Below are 25,582 nucleotides of genomic sequence, written 5' to 3'. Positions count from 1 at the left end.
AGGTATATAAACAAATATATATGTATAGACATATATTAATCTGCTTTCAGCCTACACAGAGGCTAAGAACTCCCTCGTCCTCTCTCCCAGACCTGAGGGTGACACTCGCTCTCTCAGTTATCCCACTTGCAAGCCATGAACTCATGCACTGTCTGTTTTTGGAGAAGGGGAAGCTCCCAGGGACATGAACTGCCAGGTAACTGAACTCTTTCCCAATCATTAGAGCACTACAGACACTTTTCATCATGAGCAAGAGTTTTGATACCTACAGAACCCAGTCACAGGTACTCTTTTTGCCTCTACTCTTTCACATTTTCTCTCTCCCACTTAGCTGTTAACATACTTCTTCCCTTCACAGAGATAACTCACTCTTGTAGTGGCCTGAAATTTTACTTTTAATGTTTATTCTTTTGAAATGAGTCAAGGTTCCTCTGGAAGCACAATGGTGTGCTCACGAATATTCAGCTGGGGTGTAGCAATTCTCCCCTTTGTGTTCAAGTTAAAATCCTGTTCATCTCTTGCTCAAACTCCTTGTCCATGGAAGAGCCATCTGAGCTAGCACTGCTGTCACTGCTCCCCCTGGCTGATAACCCTCCTCTGGTGACACTCAGGGTGGGTTTCATGGCATTTTTCTCACATTGACTGACACAGCACCCTCATCTTTGCCTTGACTGCTTGGCTGGGGTCCAGCACCCTCCAGCCTTGCTCTTCTCTGAGCCTGGCCACTCTGAAAGGAAGTGGTTGAGCAGCCAAGAGCATGTTTGAGTTCAAAGCTTGTTTTGGGCTGAAGAGCATCACTCTGAGCTCTGGCTCCCTTTTAGCTGGTTACTCTGGGTCTCACTTTCTGTTTTGATCCCAGTATTTTGATCTGTCTAGACCCTCCAGAAGGGCAGGATTCCAAAATTACCCCAGCAGGGACACAGACTGGCACAGACTCTATTTTTTTGTTTCTATCATTGTGGAGTTTTTCTGTGGGTTTTTTGTGTTTTTTTTTTTTTTTGAGTTATTCTCTTCTCCTCCTATTTTGTTTACCCCTAGGAGCAGAATTTTCCTGCCTGCCTTTAGGGCATTTTCAGAGATCAACTTCTCTGCATTAACCCATGAAGTGCTGCATAGCAAGTGCTTCCACACCTGCACTGAGGTGCTCTTGTAACTTGGAGCAAAAACCCCACCAATCCTACACCCAAATGGGATTGCTGTGGGAATTCTGAGTAGCAAATGTCCTATTTCCCACCCTAAGGTTTAGCAAACCATCTGCATTAATTACTACAGTAAACTAATCCAACTTTGCTCAGAAGATGGGAACTTGGTGGGATGCACCACAATCCCCAAGATCGTGGTTGGGCACTAACTCAGGATAAACTTGGTGGGTAGGATCTGTCCTTGTGGCCTAAAAGAGCCCTTCAGCTGCACTCACATCTCTGGGTGAGGGTCAGGGCTGAGCAGGGTCTCCCCTCTGCCATTTGCTATCCCTGCTGTCACCAGTGTGATTACAGACAAGAGAAAGGAGGAGTGGTTTTCAAAAAAGTGGCACTGGAGGGAAGGATAAAAAAAAATTCGAATAGGATAAAAACTATTCTAATAGCTCTTACTCCATCTACCAGGTAGGCAGTACCAGGGAGCTCCTGGGGCTCTCCCCATCTCAGGTTTCAGAGCTGCTGCTCCCAGGCAGGATCAGCTGTCCTGGCTTTCCTGGCAGGAATCAAAGCCTTGGCTGCAAACACCCAGCTGGATACGAGAGTCAGTGTCATCCACAGGGATGACATTAAAAGAGACAACAAAAACAGAGCATTCAAACTCCTACACAAGATAACAACTTCAGTGCCACTGGCATGAAAGATGATACAGCCACACCAACTCCTGCATTCCAGTTTTTAATGTCAGGACACATTTGGAAACACTGCAATCAAACACACACATGGATGTGCTGCAGGGTGGTGCTGGTTAGCAGGGGCTTTGTGCTCCCAGTGCCACCCCAGCCCACTCTGGTGCAGCCAAATAATGCTGCTGTCCCTGTAAAAAACACCAGGCACTGCTTTCCAAACATCCACAGGCTCTGCTCTGCACACAGCTCTCGAGGGATTCTCAGATCTGGGCCACAAAACAAATGCCTGACCTCCTAGAAGGCTGGGGAGCTGAGTGCCCTGTGTGAGCTGCACACTCTGATTAGAAAAGGAGGCCAAAACTGGGCTCCTTTATTTCAAAGGCCTTAGATAGATAAATCCACATCAATTTAATAGAATCTTTTAAAAGTTTTTGACAGCTTGGCTGTAAATCACTGATAAAAGCACCCACCATAATGGGCCACAGCACAAGTGTTGTCTGCAGAGGAATGAAAGGTGCTCTTATCACCAGCTACAAGGTAATTTTTTAAATGATGAGTTCCCTATTCAGTGTGAAAAAAATCAACATTCCCAGTCACAGCACATTGCTGTGATGGAGATCTCTGTGTTTGCCTCAGGCTTCTCCTTTCCCTGATCTTGAGGTTTTTTTGGGGGTTTTTTTGGTTTTTTTTTTTTTTTTTTTTTTTTTTTTTTTTTTTTTTTTTTTTGAGGATGGACTGAGACAATACTTGTCCAAAAATTAAGTATTAATACGAGTCTCAAAGTAGGATGCACAGGAATATGGGGAGGAAAAGTTGAGTCAGAGCTCTCCATAAAGCATCCAACATCTGGCCCATGCACTTTGGTATCCTGACACATCAACAGGGTGAAACATTCTCTACACTCTTGATAATGAGAGGGTAGGAAAAGGAATATCATTTCTTTGTAACCTTGCAGTGATCCACTTACCTGAATTATTAAAGCTTAAAAGGAACAATGTTTCAGCAGCTGAGTACTCCCTCTGGACCAATCTTGTTATTAAACTTTCCTTCGCATCATATAAAGATTTAATATATTTTCATTTAACACATAAATTTATTATCAGCCATATATTATTTCCAATATTATTTTCTCCCAGGGAGCAAAAATAAGTGGCAATTAGTACAGCTTGATCTTGTAGTGCTTTTTTTCTTTTTTAGCAGACTACTGCGAGCTGGTTTTGTTGCTCATCCTAACAGGAACTTCCAACTCCTAGCTCAGAGGAACACATTACTTCCAGGGAAACTATTTGATAGGCTACAGGAAATAAGAGAGTAGTGATTTCCTTGTTACTGTTTATTTTAATTCAAAGAATGAAGGACAAAAGGGACCAAATGAAGGAAGAATTTGTGCCTCCCCATGTGTGACAGTGTTCATAGGGGTTTGAGGATGAGGGAAGAGATGAGGATCTGACTCCATGTTTCAGAAGGGTGATTTATTACTTTATGATATATTATATTAAAACTATACTAAAAGAACAGAAGAAAGCACTTCATCAGAAGGCTAGCTAAGAATAGCAAAAGAAAGAATGATAACAAAAGATTCTGTCTGGGACAGAGAGTCCAAGCCAGTTGATTGGCCATTAATTAGAAACAACCACATGAGACCAACCACAGATGCACCTGTTGCATTCCACAGAAGCAGATAACCATTGTTTACGTTTTCTTCTCAGCTTCTCAGGAGGAAAAATCCTATGGAAAGGATTTTTCAGAAAATATCATAGCTGATGTGGAGCTGGACATTGAATTTCCACTCCTGCACATATTCTACGGAAAGAACAGATCCAACTATTCCAAAAAGGCCATCAAAACCCATGTAAATAAACCTCAAATACTGTCTGACCTGCACAGAGGTAAAGAAAAGGCATCAGCAGCACATGAACAGGGACAAAGGTACAATAAACAGAGGGACCAACAACCACTTCAGCTGCTTTCCCCTGGTGTGCCACACAGGACTCCAGCTACAGATACTGAGCACCAGCTTTTTTATCATTTGATTATTCCATTTAACTTGTGATCCTGTTAAATTTGGTTGAGCCAAAGTAAGTATATCTGTATATATCCATGAAGGTTCATCACATTTATTCGGACAGTATGGAGCCATCTCCCAGGATACTGGGATGGGAGAGGGTTTGATGTGCTGCCTGACACCCACATTTAGAATTCAGATTAGCCATTGGAAGTGCAGATGCTTGTTTTATGGCCAAGCTGCCTCCAGTGATGCACACTGAGACACAAGAGTAGCATCAACATCTTTATTTCCCCCTCTTAAAGATATTGAGATCAAAGCCTGAATTCTGCCACAGAGGCAGTAAGAAGTAAAATAATGGGAATTTGGAAGAAAGGTACTCCGTATATCAGTACTCTGTATTATTTACCCTAAAAAATGGTGACAATAAACTGCAAATAAATCCTTCTCACAATGAGTCTCCAGTCCCACTATGAATCTGCATATGGGAGATTTTGTAAAAAATTCAACACAACCCAAGTCTAAAAAAGCTTTATATAACATACATTCCCTAAAGTTTACAAATCCCAAGGGATAACTGCCAGAAAGGCTGATGCTGATTGCTCTGAGCACCCACTGCAGCACTGCTTCCCTTGGGCTCCAAGGGTGAATTTCCTGACCAGACACCTCCTGCAATCAAACATTCAGGCACCCAAGAGTCAATTCCCCAGAGAGCTCCCAAGTTCATAAACTTTTCTGAGTGCCAACAGGTGCCAGTATATTCCTGAGAACTGAGTTATTGCCTTCACATATTCTGAAATGTTACCCTCAGTACCTCCAGCAGCATTTTTAATCAGAAGCTCTGAAAGTAATCTACAAACCATAATGAACTGTGTTTCACAGCCACCTAGGACACACTGACAGGACCCAGTGCTGTGTTCTGCAATTTTCTGTCTATTTAAGAACAGATTCGAAACACATTAAAATCAATTAAAGATTGCTGCTGTTTCCATTGCACTCTGGAACAGCTCCATGCAGAATACAATATGCTGAAGTCAAGGTTTGCTTTCAATAAACATGCAGAAAATAGGGGGGAAAAAGGAGATTGTTCTACAGTGTCATATTCTGGAATGTGCTTGGCTGTTTCAAAGACTCAAAAAGTGGCCCATGAATATTGGGCTGCACTGCCATCAATCAGCTTGCTCACATCTGCAAGGCATTCACAAAAATAAAGCTGATAATAGTGATGCTGCTTGAGGAAATAGTCTCTCATATTGCAAAGTTATTCACACCAGAGCCTTCATTTTGGAGTTATTTTTGCATGTTCTTTTAACAGCCATTTAAATTAAACAACTCTTCTACTACGTTCACTAAAGTTGAAGAATACCCCAAAAAAAAAAAATTCAAATTCAGCCAAATTTGTAAAAAATGGCATAGGAAGAAGAGATGGTAATTACTGCCATTGCAATGAAAAAAACCTGCTGAGATAGAGCCAACAATAATGAAATCCATTTAATAATCAAGAAGGCTGGGAAGAGAGTCTCTTCACATTTTCTTCCACTCTCATATTCAGCTCAGTGCTCCAGATTTACTACTAGGGCATGTCAGACCCTGAAATCCATGAAACAAAAGGTAACGATTTCACACTTGGATAAAACCATTTGGAGTCACCCTTTTCACACAGGCATTCTTTTACTGCTAAAATTTCAGGCTTTGTTAAGTTTCTCCAGTGATTGGAATGGGCTCTAGAAAAAGTGAGGATGTTTAATGCCTGCATGGTTCCTCAAAGGGGACAGGGATGGGGCTGTGCTGTCCCCAGCCAAAAGCTGGAGCTCTGTTTCAGGAGTGTTTATTTCACTGTGTCAAGCCTGAGGAAACAGCACACCCAAACAAAATGTTTGTATTTGCAGAAAAGCAACCTGCCACTGTCACTCTAACAAATGCTGTCTTTTTGGCCAGGATGCTTTGTCTGAAATTCCTTTGCAGTCTCACATACAACCCCCAGAGCTGACTGAAAAAATGAAAACTCTGTTGGAAGGTGTGTGTGTAAGGGGGATTGTTTGGTTTGGGTTGGTTGGGGTTTTGGGGATTTTTGGTGGTGGTTAGGTGGGGTTTTTAGTAAAAAAAGTGACAGTGTAATGTCAAATATTCCATGGCCTTCATAGGTTGCATTTGTTTTATCCTGACAGACCCCTGAGGTACAGCAATCATCCCACTGTTGCAAATATACAAACAGTGACACGGTGAATGTGACTCTGATATCACAGCATCAGTTGTGTGTAAACAAATCCACACTTTTCCTGTCCAATATTCCTCCATCCACCCACCAGCCAATATGTCCTGTCTAATGGAGTCTGGAGTATCCAGGCTGAACACATGCTATTCCTACCAAATCTTTCAAATCGGGGGGAAAAAGGAAAAAAAAAAATGTGACTTCTGAGCATTGCTGGAGATGTGACCTGCAGTGATAAGGGAGGAGCTGGGAAAGGAGTTTGGAGACTGGCTCTGTCTTAAAATTGCACCACACAAAAGATGCAACAGAACCATAAACACCAGTAACAACATTGTGCCAATAATGATTGATTAAATAATGCATCTCTGAGCAACCTGGGATAGGGGAAGTTGGAACCAGGTGAACTTTAATATCCCTTCAACACAAATCATTCTGTGCTTCTATGACTCTATATGTGCACACCTAAACATCCCTGTGTGTACCTACACATAAATGGGTCTATTAAAATCAATGCTTCCAACCTCATGAAGTTCCACCCACCGTGACTCTTCTCTCACTGAAGGGGCTATGGAAAGGTATCCAAAAATCCAAATATTCCCATATAGCTCTAAGCAAGTCTGGCAATCACCAGAGCCCCTGTCCACAGCAAACATCAGTGTGGTGACATGCACAAAACCTAAGGAACTGTTCAGAACACAGCTGTATTCACTGACCATAAAGAAGGATTTGTGCACTTAAAGGGCCATTTTTCCCAGCTGGATCATTTGCCTTAATAAAAGATGCAATTCAGACTTGCAGAAAGACCATCCCCAATCCACCAGAACGCGGCTCCTGCCTCTGTTTACTTGTACATGTGTCATATTACTTGCACTCTCTAAAATGCTTTAAATTCTCTATTTAATCTTCCAGGAAGTAAAAGAGAAAAAAAAATTAAAAATATAAAAAATTTTAAAAAAGAATCAGAGGGCATCTCAAAGCTCTGTGTTCCATTATCTCAACCATCTCCGTAAGCCTGACCTGGCTTGCAACCCAGATTGGCCATAATAGCTGCTGCTCCCTGGTGGAACTGGCCCAGTCTTTGTCTTAATAAAAGATGGAATTCAGACTTGCAGAAAGACCATCCCCACCCCACAAGAACACTGTTCTTACATGTGTTTACTTGTACATTCGTACATTACTTGTAATCTCTTAAATGCTTTAAAATTGTCTATTTAATCTTCTAGGAAGCAGAAAATCAACCAAAACAAAAAGAAAAACAAAACCAAAACACCCCAAAACACCAAAAAAAAACCAAAAACCAACCCCCAAAACAACAAAAAAACCACCCAAAAAAAAAGAGGGTATTTCAAAGATCTGTGTTCCATTATCTCAACCATCTCCACCATAAACCTGACCTGGCTTGCAACCCAGATTAGCCATAATAGCTGCTGCTCCCTGGTGCAACTGGCCCAATCCCCCTCTCCAGCTCAATGCTGTTTTCTGCTGGCAGATTAGAGATAATGAGTGCAGACAGATACAGCTTTCACTGCAACAGGAGCTGATGTGACTGGCTTTGGAGGTGTCCCTTCCCTCCTGAGCCACCTGCCATCTGTTTAATCTACAAAAAAAAATAAAAAGCCAAACCCCACCTCTGTTTTGTTAATGTTGCTTTGTATTAGACAGGCATCACTGAGTGAGGTCCTGTCATCCTCAGCAAGTGCTGGTTTAACACCAGGAGGATTTTTTAAGGAGAAGAAGAGCTAAAGTGGTTCTTGAACAATCTGCAGGGCAATGAGAGACCATGGCAAACCCTTACAAGCCCCTTCTGCCATTACTCCATAAAAGCAGCAGCTTGAACAAGAGGATGGGGGTATTTGCATATATTCTCAGTCAGAATTAATTTGGGTTTTTCCAATGGCTTCCATCAAATTAGGTTCGTTTGGATGCAGAAATAATCTAGCTGGGAATTCAAGCTTCCTCTGCCTTTTCCACAGCCACAGCTACCACGCAGGGAAAACCCACACTGAAGAATCTGATGTTTTTCTTAAGACAGAACACTAGAAACATAATTGTATTGAGGTCATGTCTGTTTGGATATTTTTTAAATTAAGAGACTAAGAAAAACACTGGGAAAAAAGAGAGAACCTGCTCTGTTTACAACCTTCTGATAAACTTCATTACTCAACTACTCCCACTCCTGTGGTCAATGTGCAGTGATGATGAGCTCTCCTGGGGAAGGCTAGCACAGATTTTCAGCACCTGAAGCTGCAGGAGTATCCACCAGCTCATTTCCGCTTTTTCTGGACATGTTTTGATTTTTAGAAAGTGCAAAATTGCCATGCTTCTGATAACCAGGGAGAAATCTAAAATGGTGCCTTCACTACAAGATCTCCTGCCCCAGAATGAAGGGAAATTGAGGATAGAGGGAGTTGGAAAGTCCCAACTTCTCTGCAGAAATTAATCCATAAACACCTCCCACCCTCACCACAGTGGGAATGGGATGGATTTAAATGTTAGGAGATTGTGTCTGACAATCCTGTAGTCCACCAACTCCCTTCTAAACCGAGAGTATTTTTTACAAACGAGCAAACATTACATAAAGGCTGTGTCCTTTGGCAGAAAAAAGCCCTCAACCTGCATCAACATCAGCTCCTCAGGGACCTGTCAAGGTGGGCCACAAGGCAAATTGGTATTTCCTCCTCTTTTAATGCTTGACTTTCTTACTAGAAATACTGCACATTCTGCCTCTCTCCTTGCACCATGGCTGCTCTGAATGACACCAGCCCTATTTCCCCTTCCTTTTGCACTGCAAGCAAATCCTTCACCCTTCCTGCCTCTGCCTTCTGCTTTCCACAGTGCAAGAAGAGCTGAAATTATGGGGAGGCAGAAGAGCATCATGGCTGCAGAGGTTTATTCCTGAGAATTGTCTGGCTGCATTTATGATAATCCCTTCATTCCATCTGCATCCCACGCACTGGTGCAGCAACCCCATTTTCTAGTTCCAAGAAATTATGCATTCATTATGGAGGAAATTAACACCTCAAAGCAAACTATAATTAGGAATTCTTCAATTCAGTTTATGCTTTTTCAATTAGGCCCTCTATAATTTTAATCACGGGAGCATTACCATGTTTCCTGAATTTATATACCTGGAGTATAATTAAATCCTGCAATGCCTTAGTCTGCAGCAGCAAAGCAGAGCTTGCTCATCTTCCCTTTTATTGTGTTTTTCTGTTGTTATAGACACACCAAGGGACACCTGCCTGTGTGAACATCTCCTGCCATGTGCAGCAGAGAAGGAAGGGCCACTTGTCCTCTGAGCTCAGCATCCTCACCCTGGGACAGGCACTGGTCCTGAGGGGGGGAAAACTGCCAGGGACTTGTGCTCAGACTCATCCCATTTCATTTTAAGTGCCTTAAGGAGCTGCTTCAATTAAGTAAATCATCCCTGATGATGATTCTCCAAAAGAGCCAAGGTCCTTCCTGTGGGTTTCCCACCCCTGAGCAGCTGTGGCCAGCTCAGCTCATTCCACCAAAGGGTCTGAGCCAAAAGCTCTCACAGGTTTGGCACTGGGATACCTCCTGAAGTCAGAGTTTATGATTTTTGAAGTATTTTGTGTTGTTTGTTATTACCCTTTTGCTCTGTGATAACAAGGAAGGGGCGCAGTGGCTCTGAGAGCTGTGGAGCAAAGAAATGTCTTGGGAAAAGGAACCCTCAAACTGGAACCATGGGTATTTTCTCCTGTTCTCTTATCTAACAGGGTCACAGGAAATGGTCATCAATTTCTGAATATCAGCCTAAAGCTCAGAATTCATTAACCTGTTGGTTGCTACAATTAAATCTGACAGCTTATGTATTCAGCATAAAAGATTTATGCAAAAAAAAACCTCTTCCCCTACTCAGTATCCTCAGGTATTCACAACACTAAAAGATGTTAACAAAAGCCTCCCTGTATCACTAATAAAATGCTGCTTGGCAACAAAGAATTTGCTCCATGTGTAATTTGATTGTTAAAATATTATCATTCAAATAGACACCAATTTTATGGCTTTCCTCTCCCAACTCTGCTCACTGCCAAAGCTCCCTGTGGAATGGTCAAAGACAAAACAGGTCACCCAGGCTGAGAAAATGGCCATGGTCTGGATGGCTGAAAAATGGTAAAAGGCAGATTTGTCCCCTTTAAGGGGCTGAATTTCAATTGCACATTGTGCTGATCCAGTAGGAAAATGCATTTCCTGTACCAGATGAGAAAATTGACCCAAAATGCCCTTTTGCCTCACTTTTTGGGACTCACACCTGAATCTTTAAGCCTCTATTCAATGAATTCTGCCATGTTACACAAAAAACTAAATATTCCTTCCTGATACTTATGGTTGTACCTTACACACCTGTACCTCCATTTTGCTTTTCTCCTGATACAATAAGCAAAGCATCTCTAATATTCATAATAATTTCAAGTACTTAATGCCTTTCACCCAAATTCTCAATTTCCTTCTCTCACATTTACACACAGTTGAAGAAAATGTACATCTGGTTTGTCTCTAAGAAGAAACTTCTCCATGTACCTCCAAACTCAGCTAAATTGAAGGCAAAGTGTCAGGCAGGAGAAACTCAGCTTGAATCATTTCAGAACAATATCCCTGAGGTATATTACAGGAGATGTTAATTAACACAGATAATTTGGCTTATAAAATCAGAAGCCTAGATTGATAATCTCATTTCTCATTAAATACTACAAAATTAAAAGATGACATTAAACACTACAAAATTAAAAGTGACGACTGCTTGCCCTGTATTGAATCAACTCATGTGATGCAGACATTTCAACAGGAGCCCAGGAAAGGCAGACCAGGAATTTTCCTTTCCAAGTACCGAAAACATGCCTTTCAAGGGAATCTAACTTTCTGAATTACCCAAGGGCATGATAATTTCACCCTTACCACCCTTTTTATTGTTTTGCTGGTCCTTCACTCTAGTCTTTATTTTCATATACAAGGTTCTCTACGTGGGAGTTTCAAGAACTAGAAACTGCCACCCTTTTGTGGCGTTAATGAATCAATTTTCAGCATAACTGCCTGAGGCAGGCTCATGTGATGCCACTAAGAAGCTGCAGAGCAGAGATCTGAGCAGCACTGCTCCCTCTGTACCAATGGAGATCTACAAACCAAAGTCACCAGTGGCAAAGCAAAACAAAAGGACCAGCAGATATTGTGAATTTAGAGTTTCTCCACCACAGAATCAAGGTCACTGGGCTTGCAAACAACTCCTTTGTAAGGCGGGGCAGAACTACTGTGCAGTAAAGGCAAAATCAGACTAAGGATGCAGGGAGTGGGGTGCAGGAAAGGCAGGCTCAGGATGAACAGATAATGCCCAAAATTACAGAAAAGAAATTACCTGGAGTTAAATATCAAGCCTATGGCTCCAAATGTTCTCCATTTTTACTTTGTTGCAGATAGAAGGACAAGTTTTAGCTACTTTCAGTTCTCTAACATAAGATGGAAGCAACAGCATGGCCCTTCCTTCTAGGAAAGTATTCCTATATGCAATAATGAGTAAAACTAAGTACACAGATACATCCAACATGATTTTTCCTGCGAGAATAGCTTCAGTAAAAAACCCAGTGTTCCTAGGTGTGTTGTAAATAACAATACAGCTGTCTTCTCTTAAATTTTTTAGCATTATGTATAACAAAGTTTCCCTTTTTTTCATGCTTGGAAGATCAATAATCAAATAACAGTCAAGTGTAACACAAGGCTTGGTCTATAGAAATTAATTTTTCCTCCTGGCTGGCTGTTGATATGAAAATATTTATTTCACCTTTGCTCATTCCTTCTTAATATATTTTAATTATTTAAACTCTCTTCTCTTATTCAGATTTATGTATTTCCTTTAAGATGTAAATTAATAAACTGACCCATCAGTATCTGTGTGCTGGCAGCATGCTAAAGAATATCACATATTATTTACTGATACACCTCTGAGAACTGCAGGAAGAGAGACCAAATTCATATTGCTCCAACAAAAAAGTTTTCTATTTTCTGAACCCCACCCCAAAATAATTGCAGGCTCTTCTTGAACGTCCTTCTGCAGTGTCCTACAGCTCCACCACACAGAGCAGGGTATTGACAAGGCAATCACACCTAAGGGGAGCATTTATCTAAGCTCTGAAACCCTCAGAACTAACACATGCTCTGGAAATTTGATTTTCTCCATAACAGCAGTACAGGTGGATTGACAGAACCAACTGTGTGTTAATAAAGCAGATGGACCTTCAAATATCCAGCACACAAAAACCAGCCTGTGGCCATGTCCTGCAGATAAAACCCCTCAGAGTGTTATTTCCAAGCTGGGAGTGGGATATAAATTCTCAAATTGAGGTCTAAAGATGTCATATGTGAATAATCTATGAAGGACTAACTCAGCCCTCCTGACAATAACAGATTCAAAGGCAGAAATATCCTCAAAATCACATTGGAGGCTTTCAGGAAAGAGTTGAGGAGTAAAGATTGAGAACACTTGCATTCTTCCTTCCTCTTGTGAATGTATTATAGATGAATGTCAGCCTCCAGCAAATCAATCATAGCACCATTCACATGGTTTAGATTGATATAGGAACACCTAAAAGTTATTTTTAAAGGGCAATGTGGAGTCAAGCTCTGCAGGTTATACCATGAAAAATAAAGGCAAAAATGAAACGCCTGTGCCACAAGGGAGAATATTTCTGCTTGCTGAGGCATCACCTTTCTTTTGGCAATAGGACAAAAGAGATCAAAGAATATCTAAGTTTATATTAATCCTATTAGGTTGCATGGAAGAGTTCTCATTGTTATCTATAGATCATTAACAATGCCGAGTTCACGATCGTTACTTTCATAAACAGCCACATTTAAATTATTTATCATGAGCACTGGGGAACATCAGAAGTGTCTTAATGCTGAAAGTGACTTTGGATTTGGTGTAGCTCCATTTCAGATGAATGAAAATACAATTAATCTTATTTTAAAGATCCTTCTGTATTATTCTGAAGATGCTCTTGCAGACCATGCTCCATCTCTGTGCTACAGCAGAATGAAATAACTCAAGACAAAGTACAAACATTGCCTTACAGTCACACCCCTACATGGTCTCCAACTCACCATCCCCTGAACAGAAGAGGAAATATTAGAATAATTACTGTATATTAATCGTTTTTCATCTTCCTGTCACCCTGATTTTTTAGGATTTTCTAAGCCTTCTGATGTTGACATTCTTGTAGTGAACTTTCTCACACACTTTCTGTAAATAACTCATTGGTTTGCATTCTTTTATGGAGGAGGAGAAATGTGATGGACTGTTGGTTTGTCCAGTGTCATTGGAGAGGTGGCACTGTCACCCTCCAATCCACTGTCACTGTTGGAAAACTATAAATGTTGGAGTCACACAGAATCACAGAAGTTCAAGACTGGAAGAGACCTATAAGATCATCAAGTCCAGTCGATGTTCTAACTGTTCACTAGATCATGGCAGCAAGTGCCACATCCAGTCTTTTTTTGAATTCTTCAAGGGATGATGACTCCACCACCTCACTGGGTAAATGATTCCAGTATCTGACCCCTCTTACTGTGAAATATTTGCTTCTTAATTCTAACTTACATCTCGTTTGACGCAGCTTGAGACTGTGTCCTCTTGTTCTATCTGTTATCGCCCGGAGAAAGAGGCCAACCCCCAGCTCACCACAGCCACCCTTCAGGAAGTTGACACCCTTCAGGAGTCAGAAAATAAACTTCCCTTTTTTCTTCACCTTGAGAACAGCAGTGTGAGCTTGTGTTCTTTCGTGTCCTGTAGTGACATCTTCCCAATTTGGAAGGACCATAATTAAAACTGGAGAACTGCAGAGCAAAATCAAAATTCCTTTTTTCTGTCAGGTTGATGGGATAAGGGGTTGACCTATTCCTTTCCAGAGAAAGCTCTGCATGGCAGAGCTTCATAAAGAGGTGTGAGGGAAATCCACCTCAGACTCCTCCCAGGAGCTGCTCAGCCCCATCTGAGGCAAGGTGGGAGATGAAGGATCTAGGATCCATGGTCACATCCACCAGGAGAAGGCTTCCCACCAGGATTTCCACTGGGCAGGACCCTCTGCACCATCTCATTGCTGGGCAGGGAGGTTGCTCAGCCCTTTGTGTCAAACCTGGGCTTGCCTTAAGCATCTGGGCAGAGCATGGCATCCCACCAAGACGGGACTCATGAGGGACATAAACCCCACACAACCAAAAGGTAGAACACCTAACCAGACAACAGCAAAGAGTATTTGATCTCAGCTGAATGAATAAAACACACTGAGGAGGAAAAAACACCTTCTTCTTTTGTATTGTGGGTGCCAAAAGCAGTTACACAATAGGTTACTCATGTTATTTCCCTCTGAGGGAATGGGACCCATTTCTGGAAATGGTATTTTGAGAGAATTTCACAAATGGGGCAATGTGCAGAACAGACTGAAAGAAAAGGGAAGAGGATAGGCAAATTGAAGCTTGAAATAACTGGATTTATTAAGGTTAGTCTAAGAACAGTCTGGATGGTCTATAGGGGAAGAATTGTGAGCTTGTCAGAGTTAATAAAAAGCTAAAATTCTCCCCAAGACTCCCTCCCCCTTACTCCTCCTGCCCTTCTGCTTTTCATACACACATCTGTAAGTCAATGAAATGGACTCATTATAGGAAATAATTTTATCACTTAGATGTGGCATGTAAATATTGCACTTTCTGCAAACATGTGTAATAGGCTACAATGCAATTAAAGAAATCAGAGTGAAAATTTATAAAAAATCTCTACCAATTTTATGTACAGATGCATTTTCTGGAAAAGGCATTATTCACTGAATGCAGTCAAAGTGCAGTAAATCGACTTTGAGAAAAATCACAAGACTTTTCAATAAAAAGACAAAATAGCAACACTGCTAAGACAGCAGGTGGTAAAACGAGATACAGGAATGTTCCCCCATATAAAGAAACAAAACAAAACAAAGCTGTGTGATTTTACTGCTCTTTTCCAGCAGAAAAAAAACATCCCTAAAGGACTCAGAAAATAGGCTCCTAAATTTGCTCATATGGAGTACCAGAGATTGAAAGGCAAACTTTGAAATACATTACTCAGAAAAACCAGAGAAGGGATGGTGCTTAGTCTTAAAGAATGGGATTTTTTTTTTGTTTGAGCTTGTCAATGCAATTTGGGGCCAAGCCACAACACAGCTGGGGGACCACCAGTGATATAGGATATTTAATTAAATCCAGTAGTTTGCATCTGGAGCAATTTGCTTCTGAATACTTAATGGGCATCCTTCAAAAGCATTAAGAACTTGTCAGTGAGATACAGAAATCCAAAATGAAAGAAACCCATTATAAAAGGGGGGACTGTGGTGTTTTTAAAATAACACCCATGGGAAAAAACTTCTCTTGTGAAAACTGGAAGTAAAGGCTTCAAGATCCCACAGGGAGGTAATGAATACCTGCTGGACCCCTCTGCAAGGCAGGGGGTTTTTCTAAGTGATTCCAATTGCTGCTGTCAGCAGAGGAGCCTGGCAGGATGAGTGGCAGCAACAGGTAAGGCATGTGGGCTCAGAAGGGAAATTTGTGCATCTGTGCTGGTGCCTTGCAACAAACACAACTTCACTGAGATGGAAGAGAGCGATGAGTACAGAACTCAAATCAGGGAGTGACCTGCAGGTGAGTGTCCCACATCAGCATGTCACCATGGAGAGCATATCACCGTCAGCATGTCACCACTGAGAGCAGGACCCAGCTCAGACAGGCAGCAAGGTTCCCACTCTATGCCATGGGTGCCTGGGCAGCTCCCTGCCCCTAAATGACCAGGGAAGGGATGGCACTCCTGTACCTGGCACTGGTGAGGTCAGACCTTGAGTCCTCTATCCAGTTCTGGGCTCTTCAATGCAAGAAAGACCTTGAGGGGTTGGAGCATGTCCAGAGAAGGGAATGGAGCTGAGCAAGGGGCTGGAGACTCAGTCATGTGAGGAGCAGCTAGAATTGTTTAACATGGAGAAGAGGAGGCTCAGGGGGAACCTTCTCATTCTCCACAACTCCTGACAGGAGGGTGCAGCCAGGTGGGATCAGGCTCTGTTCCCACAAGGGACAGGACCAGAGAAAACAGCCTCAAGCTGTGCCAGGGGAGGTTCAGGTTGGACATCAGGAGGAATTTCTTCACAGAAAGGGTGGTCAGGCAATGGAAGGGGCTGCCACAGAGGTGGTGGAGTCACCATCCCTGGAGGCGTTCAGGAAATGACTGCAGATGTGCTAGTTGATAAGGTGGTGAGTGGTGAAAGGTTGGACTCGATGGTCTTGGAGGTCTTTTCCAACCTTAATGATTCTGTGATCTGTAAATCCTCTACTCTGCAGCAGGATCTGCTTGCCTGTGCTAGCAAAGCCTCACTAATCAAAATTCCTTCTTTCTGGACTTCACTGCACAGCCAGCCCAGCAGCACAGCTGGATTAGGAATGTGAGAAGTGTGTTAAACCCAGCAACTGAGCAAATACCTCCACAAGCATTAAAGACAAGGCAGGCACTCCTAGAATCATTACCAGCAGGCCTTGTTCACCATGGAAGAGGGGGCAGGATGGAGAGCTGGAGCCTCCTCCACCCTCGTGTGGAGATGTGTTCAGTCTCCAGCTCCACATCCCGCTGTGCTGCAGCACTGCAAAGGCATCTGAAGTGATGCTGAGAGGGTAATAACCCCGACAGTGCCTGCAGCAATCCTGCCTGGAGGTTAACAGCGGGAGGCAAGGAGGCTGAAGCATTCATGAAAGCAGAGTGTGAAAAGCAGAATCAACAGCTGAGTTGGCCTTTTAGTCAGCGCCTGCTTTCGGCAGCTCCTTTATCAGAGGAGAATGAGAGAGGAGTGAGGGAGGAAGGAGAGGAGGGAAGTGTGAAGAAAAAAGACAAAACACCCACCTGACAGGTGCTCCCCGGGACTGAGCAGGTTTCAGCATGACAGTGATGGTGGTGTCAGTCTCATTGAGGGGAGAGTCTGTGTCATACTCCGGCATGGACGGAGCTGCAGCAGAACAAAGAACAACCTCATCAGGCACCTGCCCTTGGTAGGGATTGCAATTGAATGGTTATATATAAACATTATATTAACATTTGCCAAATGAAATATCAAAGTACTTCACAGTGTTATGACCAGAAAAATCAAAACTGCTTCAATATTTGTAAGAGCCAAAATGAGGGATGTGGGACTCTAGGGACTGTCCAAAATGCAGTTTATTGTATACAAAATGCAGTTTATTATATCCAAGGTGTTACAGCAGCCCAGGGTTGTAGGTGACAGAGCTGTGCCCACAGCTGTCAGCTCCAGCTGCAGGCAGCCCTGGAGACCCTTTGGTTTTGGTTACAATGCATTATAGACTTTTCTTTGCTGAGCATCTTCATACAGCAGAACCAATCTATACCTTAACTATTATCTACAGCCTATCATAACTACTGTAATTACCATATTCATGTTACTGTTCTCCAGTCACTAAAAGTCAGTACATTACAGTTTAAGCTAGAAGTTGTTTTTCAGTTTTCTTGCAGTGGAAAATTCTGAGACCTTTTTTCTACTTGCCACATTTGCTGCCTTGTTTGCCTGTGCTCTCTTCCTGCTTGGTAAAAACATCATCTTGTTTGAGGTGGGTTTATCCTTTGCTCTAAGTCATAAAAATGCCTTCTAACTAACATACCCTTTGCCTCCTTGGTTAGCCAGTAAACCTGGCTCAGCAATTCTTTCCTTCTATATCAAATCTTGCTTCTATCTCTATTCCTTTATCAGACAACATTCAAAAATCTTTCAGCTAAGCATACATGTCCGTGAGACTTTTGTCAAACTTTCATCCTTCCCAACAAATATTTGTACACTCTTTTTCCATTCCAATGAAACAGGAATTGGATAATCTTCAACCTGGCTTTGAAAATCCCATCTTGAATTTTTAAGACTCAGTATGGCCTTGAGGTGCAGAAAGGAAAGTGTACAGACACTATAAAGAAACCCAAACTATTAGGATGAGTGAATGAGTGGCAGAGCTAAAAGTACCCCTGAATCCTGAATCTTTCCCTGCTCTGGTCAGTGGATTTGCCATCTCACATTTTAAGATTTTAATGCACAGACTTCAGTTGCATCCCCTTGATTAGCTGGAGGCTGTGCTAGGTAACACAAAAGACGAAAAGAGAGGAGCACAAATTAGCCAGGTTATTTCTGCACCCAAACCCAGGACATTTTACCCCAGTTCTTAAGTGCTGCTGACTCACCAGGCAGCTGCAGAAATCCCAGTGCCACCCTGGGGCAGTGCCCAGCCATCCCCATCCCTGATGAGTTCCCCCCAGCAATACAGAAACCCACTGAATAAAAATCCATTCAGCCAAACTCTAGTTTCTCCTTCTGCTTAGTCATCTTGTCTTAGAACCATTCCATGAAAGTAGGACAGCTTTCCTTAGGAAATATGTTTCACTTATTGCTTCTTCCTTCCCCAGGAGCAGGCATCTGTTTGGGACAAGTTTTACTGCTGAAGACCTGAAGAGACCATGAGGTCAGAGCAACACCAAATTTGTTCCAAAGATGCATGTTTTGCTAAAATAACTGTAAAGTATAAAGCAAAGAGAAGAATTCACAAAAATTCATGCAAGTTCATCTTGCTCACAAGGGCAAGCTGCATTGTGGGGGATCTCATATTTAATCCTCTCATAGTGATTTCCACTGTAATCCTGTTTACAATCAGGATTTTTATCTAAATGCCTGAAAACTGTCAAGAATGGGGGCTGCTATTATCAGCTCAGCTGCTGGCTTCCCTGTCAATAAGCTGGGGATGTGTTCAGAGTGAATGTCAACTGCTTAAGAAGGATTTCTCTGGAATAAGGTGTTCTCCATCAAGGGGAAGCAGTGACTCCTTGAAAGGAGACACATCCCCAGTGGTCTTGCACACCAAAGGTCATTGGAGATGCTGGAGATCACAGAATGGTTTGGGTTGGAAGGGATGTTAAAGATCATCCATTCCAACCTCTGCCATGGCAGGGACACCTTCCACTGTCCCAGGCTGCTCCAAGCCCTGTCCAGCCTGGCCTTGGGCACTGCCAGTGATCCAGGGGCAGCCACAGCTGCTCTGGGCACCCTGTGCCAGGGCCTGCCCACCCTCACAGGGAAGGATTTCTTCCTAACATCCAACTTGCCCTCTAACAGGTTAAAACCATTCCCTTGTCCTGTCACTCCAGGCCCTTGTCCAAAGTCTCTCTCCAGCTCTCCTGGAGCCCCTTTGGGTACTACTGTAGAAAGCTGCAATGAGGTGACCCCAGAGGCTCCTCCCCTCCAGGGGTGCACCCCCAGCTCTCCCAGGCTGGCTCAGAGCAGAGGGGCTCCCAGCTCTCAGAGCATCTCTGTGGCCTCCTCTGTACTCAATCCAACATCTCCATGTCCTTCTGTTCCAGATTGCAATGCAAGATGTTTTCTATTCCCATCTGTATGGCAGATTACCTTTGTCAAGTGGGCAGTTTGCCTTATTTCTCTGAGTGACCACATTCACTCCTCCCTCGGGAGGGGACATTGCTGATAACAGCTACTGAATGTCCTTGCATGGCTGATAAGAACTACAGCATCCCACTGGGAGATGTGAGCCCAGAGGGAGGAGCCAAGCATTCCTACCTGGATATAATCTGGAGGTTCTGGAACACCAGCACAGCTTCTCCACTGGATTCCCCAGAGGAACAGCAGCTGCCTCTCCCACTGGATCTTCAGAGGAAGAGACTGCACCTTTCTACAGGATCCCTGCTCCAGCAGAACCAGCCCTGACACTGCAGGAGGGCTGAGCCACAATTCCAATGGGACTGCTGCCAACACCCTGACCCACAGGGTGTCAGGCTGGGTTCTGACTCTGGCAGGGTTGTTCTACTGTACTGCATTGTTTATTTTATCCTTTTTTTTTTCCTTTCCCTAATAAAGAACTGTTATTTCCTGCTCCCATATTTTTGCCTCAGAGCCCCTTAATTTAAAATTTATAGCAATTCAGAGAGGTGGGGAGGGTTTACATTCTCCATTTCAAGGGAGGCTCCTGCCTTCCTTAGCAGACTTCTGTCTTTCCATACTGAGACACCTTCCTGTGCTGAGCACCCCAGAGTTGGCTGCAGAACTCCAGGTGAAGTCTCATGAGGGCAGAGGAGAGGAGGAAAATCCCCTCCCTTGATCAGCAGGAATTGCTGAGCCCCTGCTCTGGCCAGAGGAGACAATGCTACAGCACAACTTAGTGCACCCATAGAAACAAATTCACACACTCTGCTACAGCACAAGTGGCTTTTCATGAGAAAAAAAAAATAAAATAAATACAGCCTCACAAGGATATTCCTGTCAGAGCAAAAATCCTTCTTCTCCCTAATAACCACAAAGCTGCCTCTTAGAGCAAATTTAATGGTAATTTTCAAATTATTTGGAAAATGTACCAGAAATTTGACGATGTAATGAGAGAATCTAATGTCAGAGACTACCCCCATGCTTGCATAGAGTTTGTACCCACTTATTGAGAGCCAGATATCTGGGAGATGGGGGGTAAAAAAGTCAATAAACCAAGTTCAGTATGCATATAGTTGGCACTCATGCAGGCTGCTAACACAATTGAAGCACTTATGGGATGATAAAATATGAAGAAACTGAAAAAGAGGAGAAAAGGCCCCCAAACCATTGCTGTGTTTTTATTTCTCTGGTCACAAGGGAATAGAGTGCAAGCTGTGCTGTCCCTTCACAGCAGGGCTGCAGAAACCCCAACAGCCCATGGAGCTGTTTGGACACTTAATGGCTTTTACTTCAAGTGGTTCAGGGCTTGAGTGCTAAATGTGAAGGTTCAAACCCTGAGCAGAGGGAGGAGATGTGCTTTACTTCCTTAAAATTTACCCTGTCACTTACTGCTCACAACTTGCTATTATTAACTGATTTTGAAATAGGGCAGTGGAAAATCTATACTGTAGTGCAATCTTTTCTACAATAACCAGCCGTAATTTCAAGCATTACCAGTGTCCTGAATGTTCCAGATGTGTATTTTGACTTTACTGAAAAAAAAACCCTGTTAAAATAGTCCAAAAAATGACAGCTTTTCTCTCTGTTAGAAAACCTATTTTAAAAATCTATTTTAGTGCTATAAACTAAATGTTAAATTCCACATATGTCTGCGCAATATCACCACTACATTCCATTTTTTTTATAACTGCCCTGCTTCCCTTTTTTTTCCACACCTTTTTGCCATTGCCTCTTTATTTTAGTGCCTTTCATATTCTTATGTGCCTCAAGCCCTCTCTCTGCTCTTACCCATTAAAAAACCCAAGGAAAAACAGCTTTCCTCCCTTATTTTTAGGGAGGAAATTATTAATTCCATTACTTCATTACATCCATTTTGGTACATCCTGAAAATAAAAACCACATTACAGAAGGAGTTCTCCCAGCCAGCCAGATAATGCTAACAATAATTACTATAAGGGTAGTTCATTTGTGCAACTAATGATGGTTCTCATTTCAAATGCTCCACAGATATCCAGGGATACTTAGGACACCCACAAATTAACCCCTGTAATTGTAGCCCAAATAAACAAAGATCTGAGATCTGTGGCTGTTTCAAAACTCTGCCCTATGAAACTTGGAGAGACATTAAGCTGAATATTTTTAAAAAGACATTAAGCTGAGTATTTTTAATATATATCTATATTTTTAATATATATCTATATTTTAATATATATATTTTAATATGTGTTTAATATTTAATATATATTTAATATGTTTATAATTTTATGCATCATCTTTGAGTCTAAAGCACAAAGTTCCAGTTTTTTGGGGTTTTTTTTTTTCCTTCTTCTCCAAAGCAGTACCTGAAATCTTGGTTGCAATCCTGGTGGTGATGGGTGGCCCAAAGCCCTTGACTGTGCTGGCTTTGATGGTGAACGAGTAGGTGGTGCCTGGGTACAATCCCACAAAGAGGTGATGGGTTTCATTGCGCAGCTTGAAGACTTTCCCTCTCTGGCTGGACAGGTCAGCACTAGGATCCAGAGACCCAACGGCCTTGTACGTGATCTGCAAACAAAGAACAAGGACAGGAGGTGATCAGGGGCCTTCTGCACCGGCCTCTCTCTGCTCCCCTGCTCTGGCACCTCTTGAGGCAGAATGCAAACATAAGGAATTATTTCAGGGTAATTTCCATAACTCCCATGAGCCATTTTGCATTTGGGTGCCGTCAAACCAGCATGAGAATTTTTCCAAGGTTTTACTTAGGGAAAACCTAATTTCCTCTCTCAGCTATAGCCTCAGCATGTGCTGACTTATAACAAAAGATGTAGAGTTACTTTATGTTCTCAAGTGTCACTATAGGACATGAAATAACAAAATGTGAACACGCAGCTCTCTCAAGGCAAAAGAGAATTTTTAATTTCTGACTCCAACATTTATAGATTTCCAAAAGTGACAGTGGATTGGTGTCACAGACACATTTTATGGAAAATCCTTTCCTTAGGATTTTTCCTCCTGAGAAGTTGAGAGGCCTCAGAAACAAAATGTAAACAATGATTATCTGCTGCTGTGGAATGCAACAGGTGCATCTGGGATTGGTCTCATGTGGTTGTTTGTAATTAATGGCCAATCACAGTCAGCTGGCTCAGACTGTCTGGTCAGTCACCAGATTTTATTTTCATTACATTCTCTCCTTTCCTCGCAAGGCTTCTGATGAAATCCTTTCTCCTATTCTTTTAGTATAGTTTTAACATGATATATATATCATAAAATAATAAATCAGCCTTCTGAAACATGGAGTCAGATCCTCATCTCTTCCCTCATCCTGGGACCCCATGAACACCACCACAGATTGGAGGGTGACAGTGCCACCTCTCCAATGACACTGGACAAGCCAACAGTCCATCAAATTTCTCCTCCTCCAGAAAAGAATACAAAACAATAAGTTATTTACATAAAGTGTGTGAAAAAGTTCATTACAAGAATGTAAACACCAGAAGGCTTAGAAAAACTTAAAAAAATCAGGGCGACATCCAAGCTCAGAACTTCTGTCCTCAAACCAGAGCACAGAGCATGGCCAGCAGGGTTTTGACATGATAATCACCCATGCAACCCCCACAGCCCATGAAAACCCTCAGTGCAAACATGGATGTTTCCTTTTGGCAAATCATCTCCTCAAAAGGCTGCTGAAAACAATGGAAGCCTTTTTCTGGCAACAAAATCTTTGGAGGCCTTTTCCTGTGCTACAGAGACTATGCTGAACTGAAATAAAATGTTTAAATGAAATAAAGATCACCACACCTTTAGATAAAAGTCTTTCTCTCTGTGGAAACCAGCTTCTGCTGTCCTTTCCCTGCCCTCATTCTGAGCCTTAGAGTGTAGATTAACATGTGGTGCAGTCTGGTTTACACCTGGTTGAAGCCAGGAGGGCTCCAGACCTGGAGGTGAAGGAATGTCCCCCCCGTTAACAGAGTGACAAAACTGTCCTTTGTCTCCTTAAATAGAAAAAAAAGATCAGAAATTTCTCTCCTCAATTAAGTAAAAACACATCTCATAGGATTGGGGGAATTCACCTCAAACTGAAGGATAGCCAATTGGACAGGAGCCAAAAAGTCCCACCTGGGCAATTTACTAGAAAAAGTAGAGAACAAAGAAACTAATGGCTTTTGTGGGGTGTTTTACCAGGAGCAAGAACCTCTTGCACCTGGCTCAGTTTTTCTCTGTCAAGAGTTGTGTTATTTTGCCTTTTAATAAAACTTTTTGTTTCCAACACTGCCACAGAACCATCACACTGATTTTATGCCTCCTAAGGTAGCTGAGCTATCTTGGGTGTGAAATAGACCTCCAAGAGCTGATGAGACCTGGCTGGAGGAGACCATATACCATGGAGGGACGTCCTGAGTACACCTGGAGCTGGTGCCAGCACACCTTGAAACCTGCCTGAGCTCAGCACGCTCACCCATGGCAACCCTCCTGATGTACAGACACTTCAAGGGAAACTCATGACTTATTTACCAGCCAATTCCTTGCCTGAGCTCCAAATTCAATCCCAAGGCAGCTCAATTTCAGCAGAGCTGTCAATGTAATGTACCGTGCTCTGCTGCTCTCCTAACCTTTTTTGATATTATGGGATCCTCACTTATTTGTAATGAAACACTATGAATAAATCAATGTATGTTAATACATGAGGTCTTCAATTTTTTATTAAGGTCTCCACCAGAATCTAATTCCCAGCCTTTCTGAAAGAGCCTTTGAAAATCTTTATGTCACTTGGTTTATGACAGGAGGGAAATGTTGCATTTTGAGGAAAAATAAATATCCACTGCTTAAAAAGTGAGGCTTTAATAATAACAGGATAAATAAGAGACCAAGACTGATGTTACTGACACCAGAGAAGGGTGAGAGGATGTGAATCCTGTTATTTGGACAGAGAAGAAAATTCAGACAGAGCTGACATCCAAGATAAGGCAGTGTAACAGAGAAAGGGCATAAATTACACCATCAACAAGAAAGTACAGAAGCAGAACTCTTAAAGTAATTCTAATTAGACAGCTTGCAGGTGATTTCATCAAAAACCAGCTAATTTTTCCAGGAATTACAATCTGGGTTTAAATTTTTATTACATGCCAGACACCTGAGAACGAGAGACCTTGGAGCATAATGGTTCTTAAAACAAACAAAAAATTAAAAACAGGAGGAAAATCTCTACACCCACTGCTTTTCCCTCAGGGAGTCATGAGCCAGCATGTCATGGGACAGTATTCTGAGAGCTCTTATTGCATCAAGGCACTTCAAGGCAAGGGAATTTGTAAGACCATTGGAATTAAATTGGGAAACAAATACTTAAATCAAGAGCCATGACCCTGTCCATGCCATAGCTAAACTCCAGAAAGAAAAATGCATTTAATTTAATGTTATGTATGAATGAGCCAATGAAATCCTGTATGCTCTGATGGCACATCTAGAGCTAGAATAATATAAATTGTATAAAACTACATGTGGGAATCAGCAAAAGAGGAATTGGGGGAGAAGAAAAGGAACTTCCTACACCTGGGGCACTGAACAGCATATTCACAGGCTGCCCAGGTCAGGCAGTGGCCTATGCAAAATCAGTGGTATTTATTTTCAAGCACATTATACTGAAGGTTATAAATACAGTGAAAGATGCACTTGTCCTTGATCTCCATCCATATAAATAAATGTATTTTGCTACCTTCAGCAGTTCTAAAATCATTACAGAAACAGTTATTTTTCCTTATTAAAAACCCCTTATCCCCTTAAGGCAAAAAGAGCTACAAAAGCTTTCTAAAAGAAAAAAAATAAAGAAAAAAACCCAAACAATGCGGTGATTTAAAAAACAAACCCAGTCTTTATTTTTCTGTTGACTGTAGCAGAGAATGAATACAAGGGACCTTAAAACAACCTGGGTCAAGTGACAAGTAGCAGAGAAGGAGGCAAGAGCACTTGAGACAATGTCCCAAATTTGATATTGTAGTGTGGGTCAATTTTCAGAGCAACTGCTCACTCAAATCAGACTTCAGGATTTCCCAGGGCTCTTCTCAGGA

At 42.2% G+C, this 25,582-nt stretch overlaps 1 protein-coding gene across 1 annotated transcript in view; it reads right to left on the bottom strand.

The window, feature by feature from the left end:
* The window catches only part of PTPRT (protein tyrosine phosphatase receptor type T), a 489,127-nt gene that overhangs the window by 107,723 nt on the left and 355,822 nt on the right, over positions 1–25,582 (bottom strand). Inside the window, exons 10-11 of the mRNA XM_058814983.1 lie at positions 21,884–22,085; positions 16,961–17,063 (exon numbers count right to left, since the gene is read on the bottom strand). Of these exons, the coding sequence (XP_058670966.1) occupies positions 16,961–17,063; positions 21,884–22,085 (305 nt within the window). The remainder of the gene's footprint in view (positions 1–16,960; positions 17,064–21,883; positions 22,086–25,582) is intronic.

This window comes from Ammospiza caudacuta, chromosome 15 (genome assembly GCF_027887145.1).
Source record: "Ammospiza caudacuta isolate bAmmCau1 chromosome 15, bAmmCau1.pri, whole genome shotgun sequence".
NCBI lineage: Eukaryota > Metazoa > Chordata > Aves > Passeriformes > Passerellidae > Ammospiza > Ammospiza caudacuta.
Note: the sequence above shows the minus strand (reverse complement) of the source record. Positions and strands in the feature narration are given on the sequence as shown.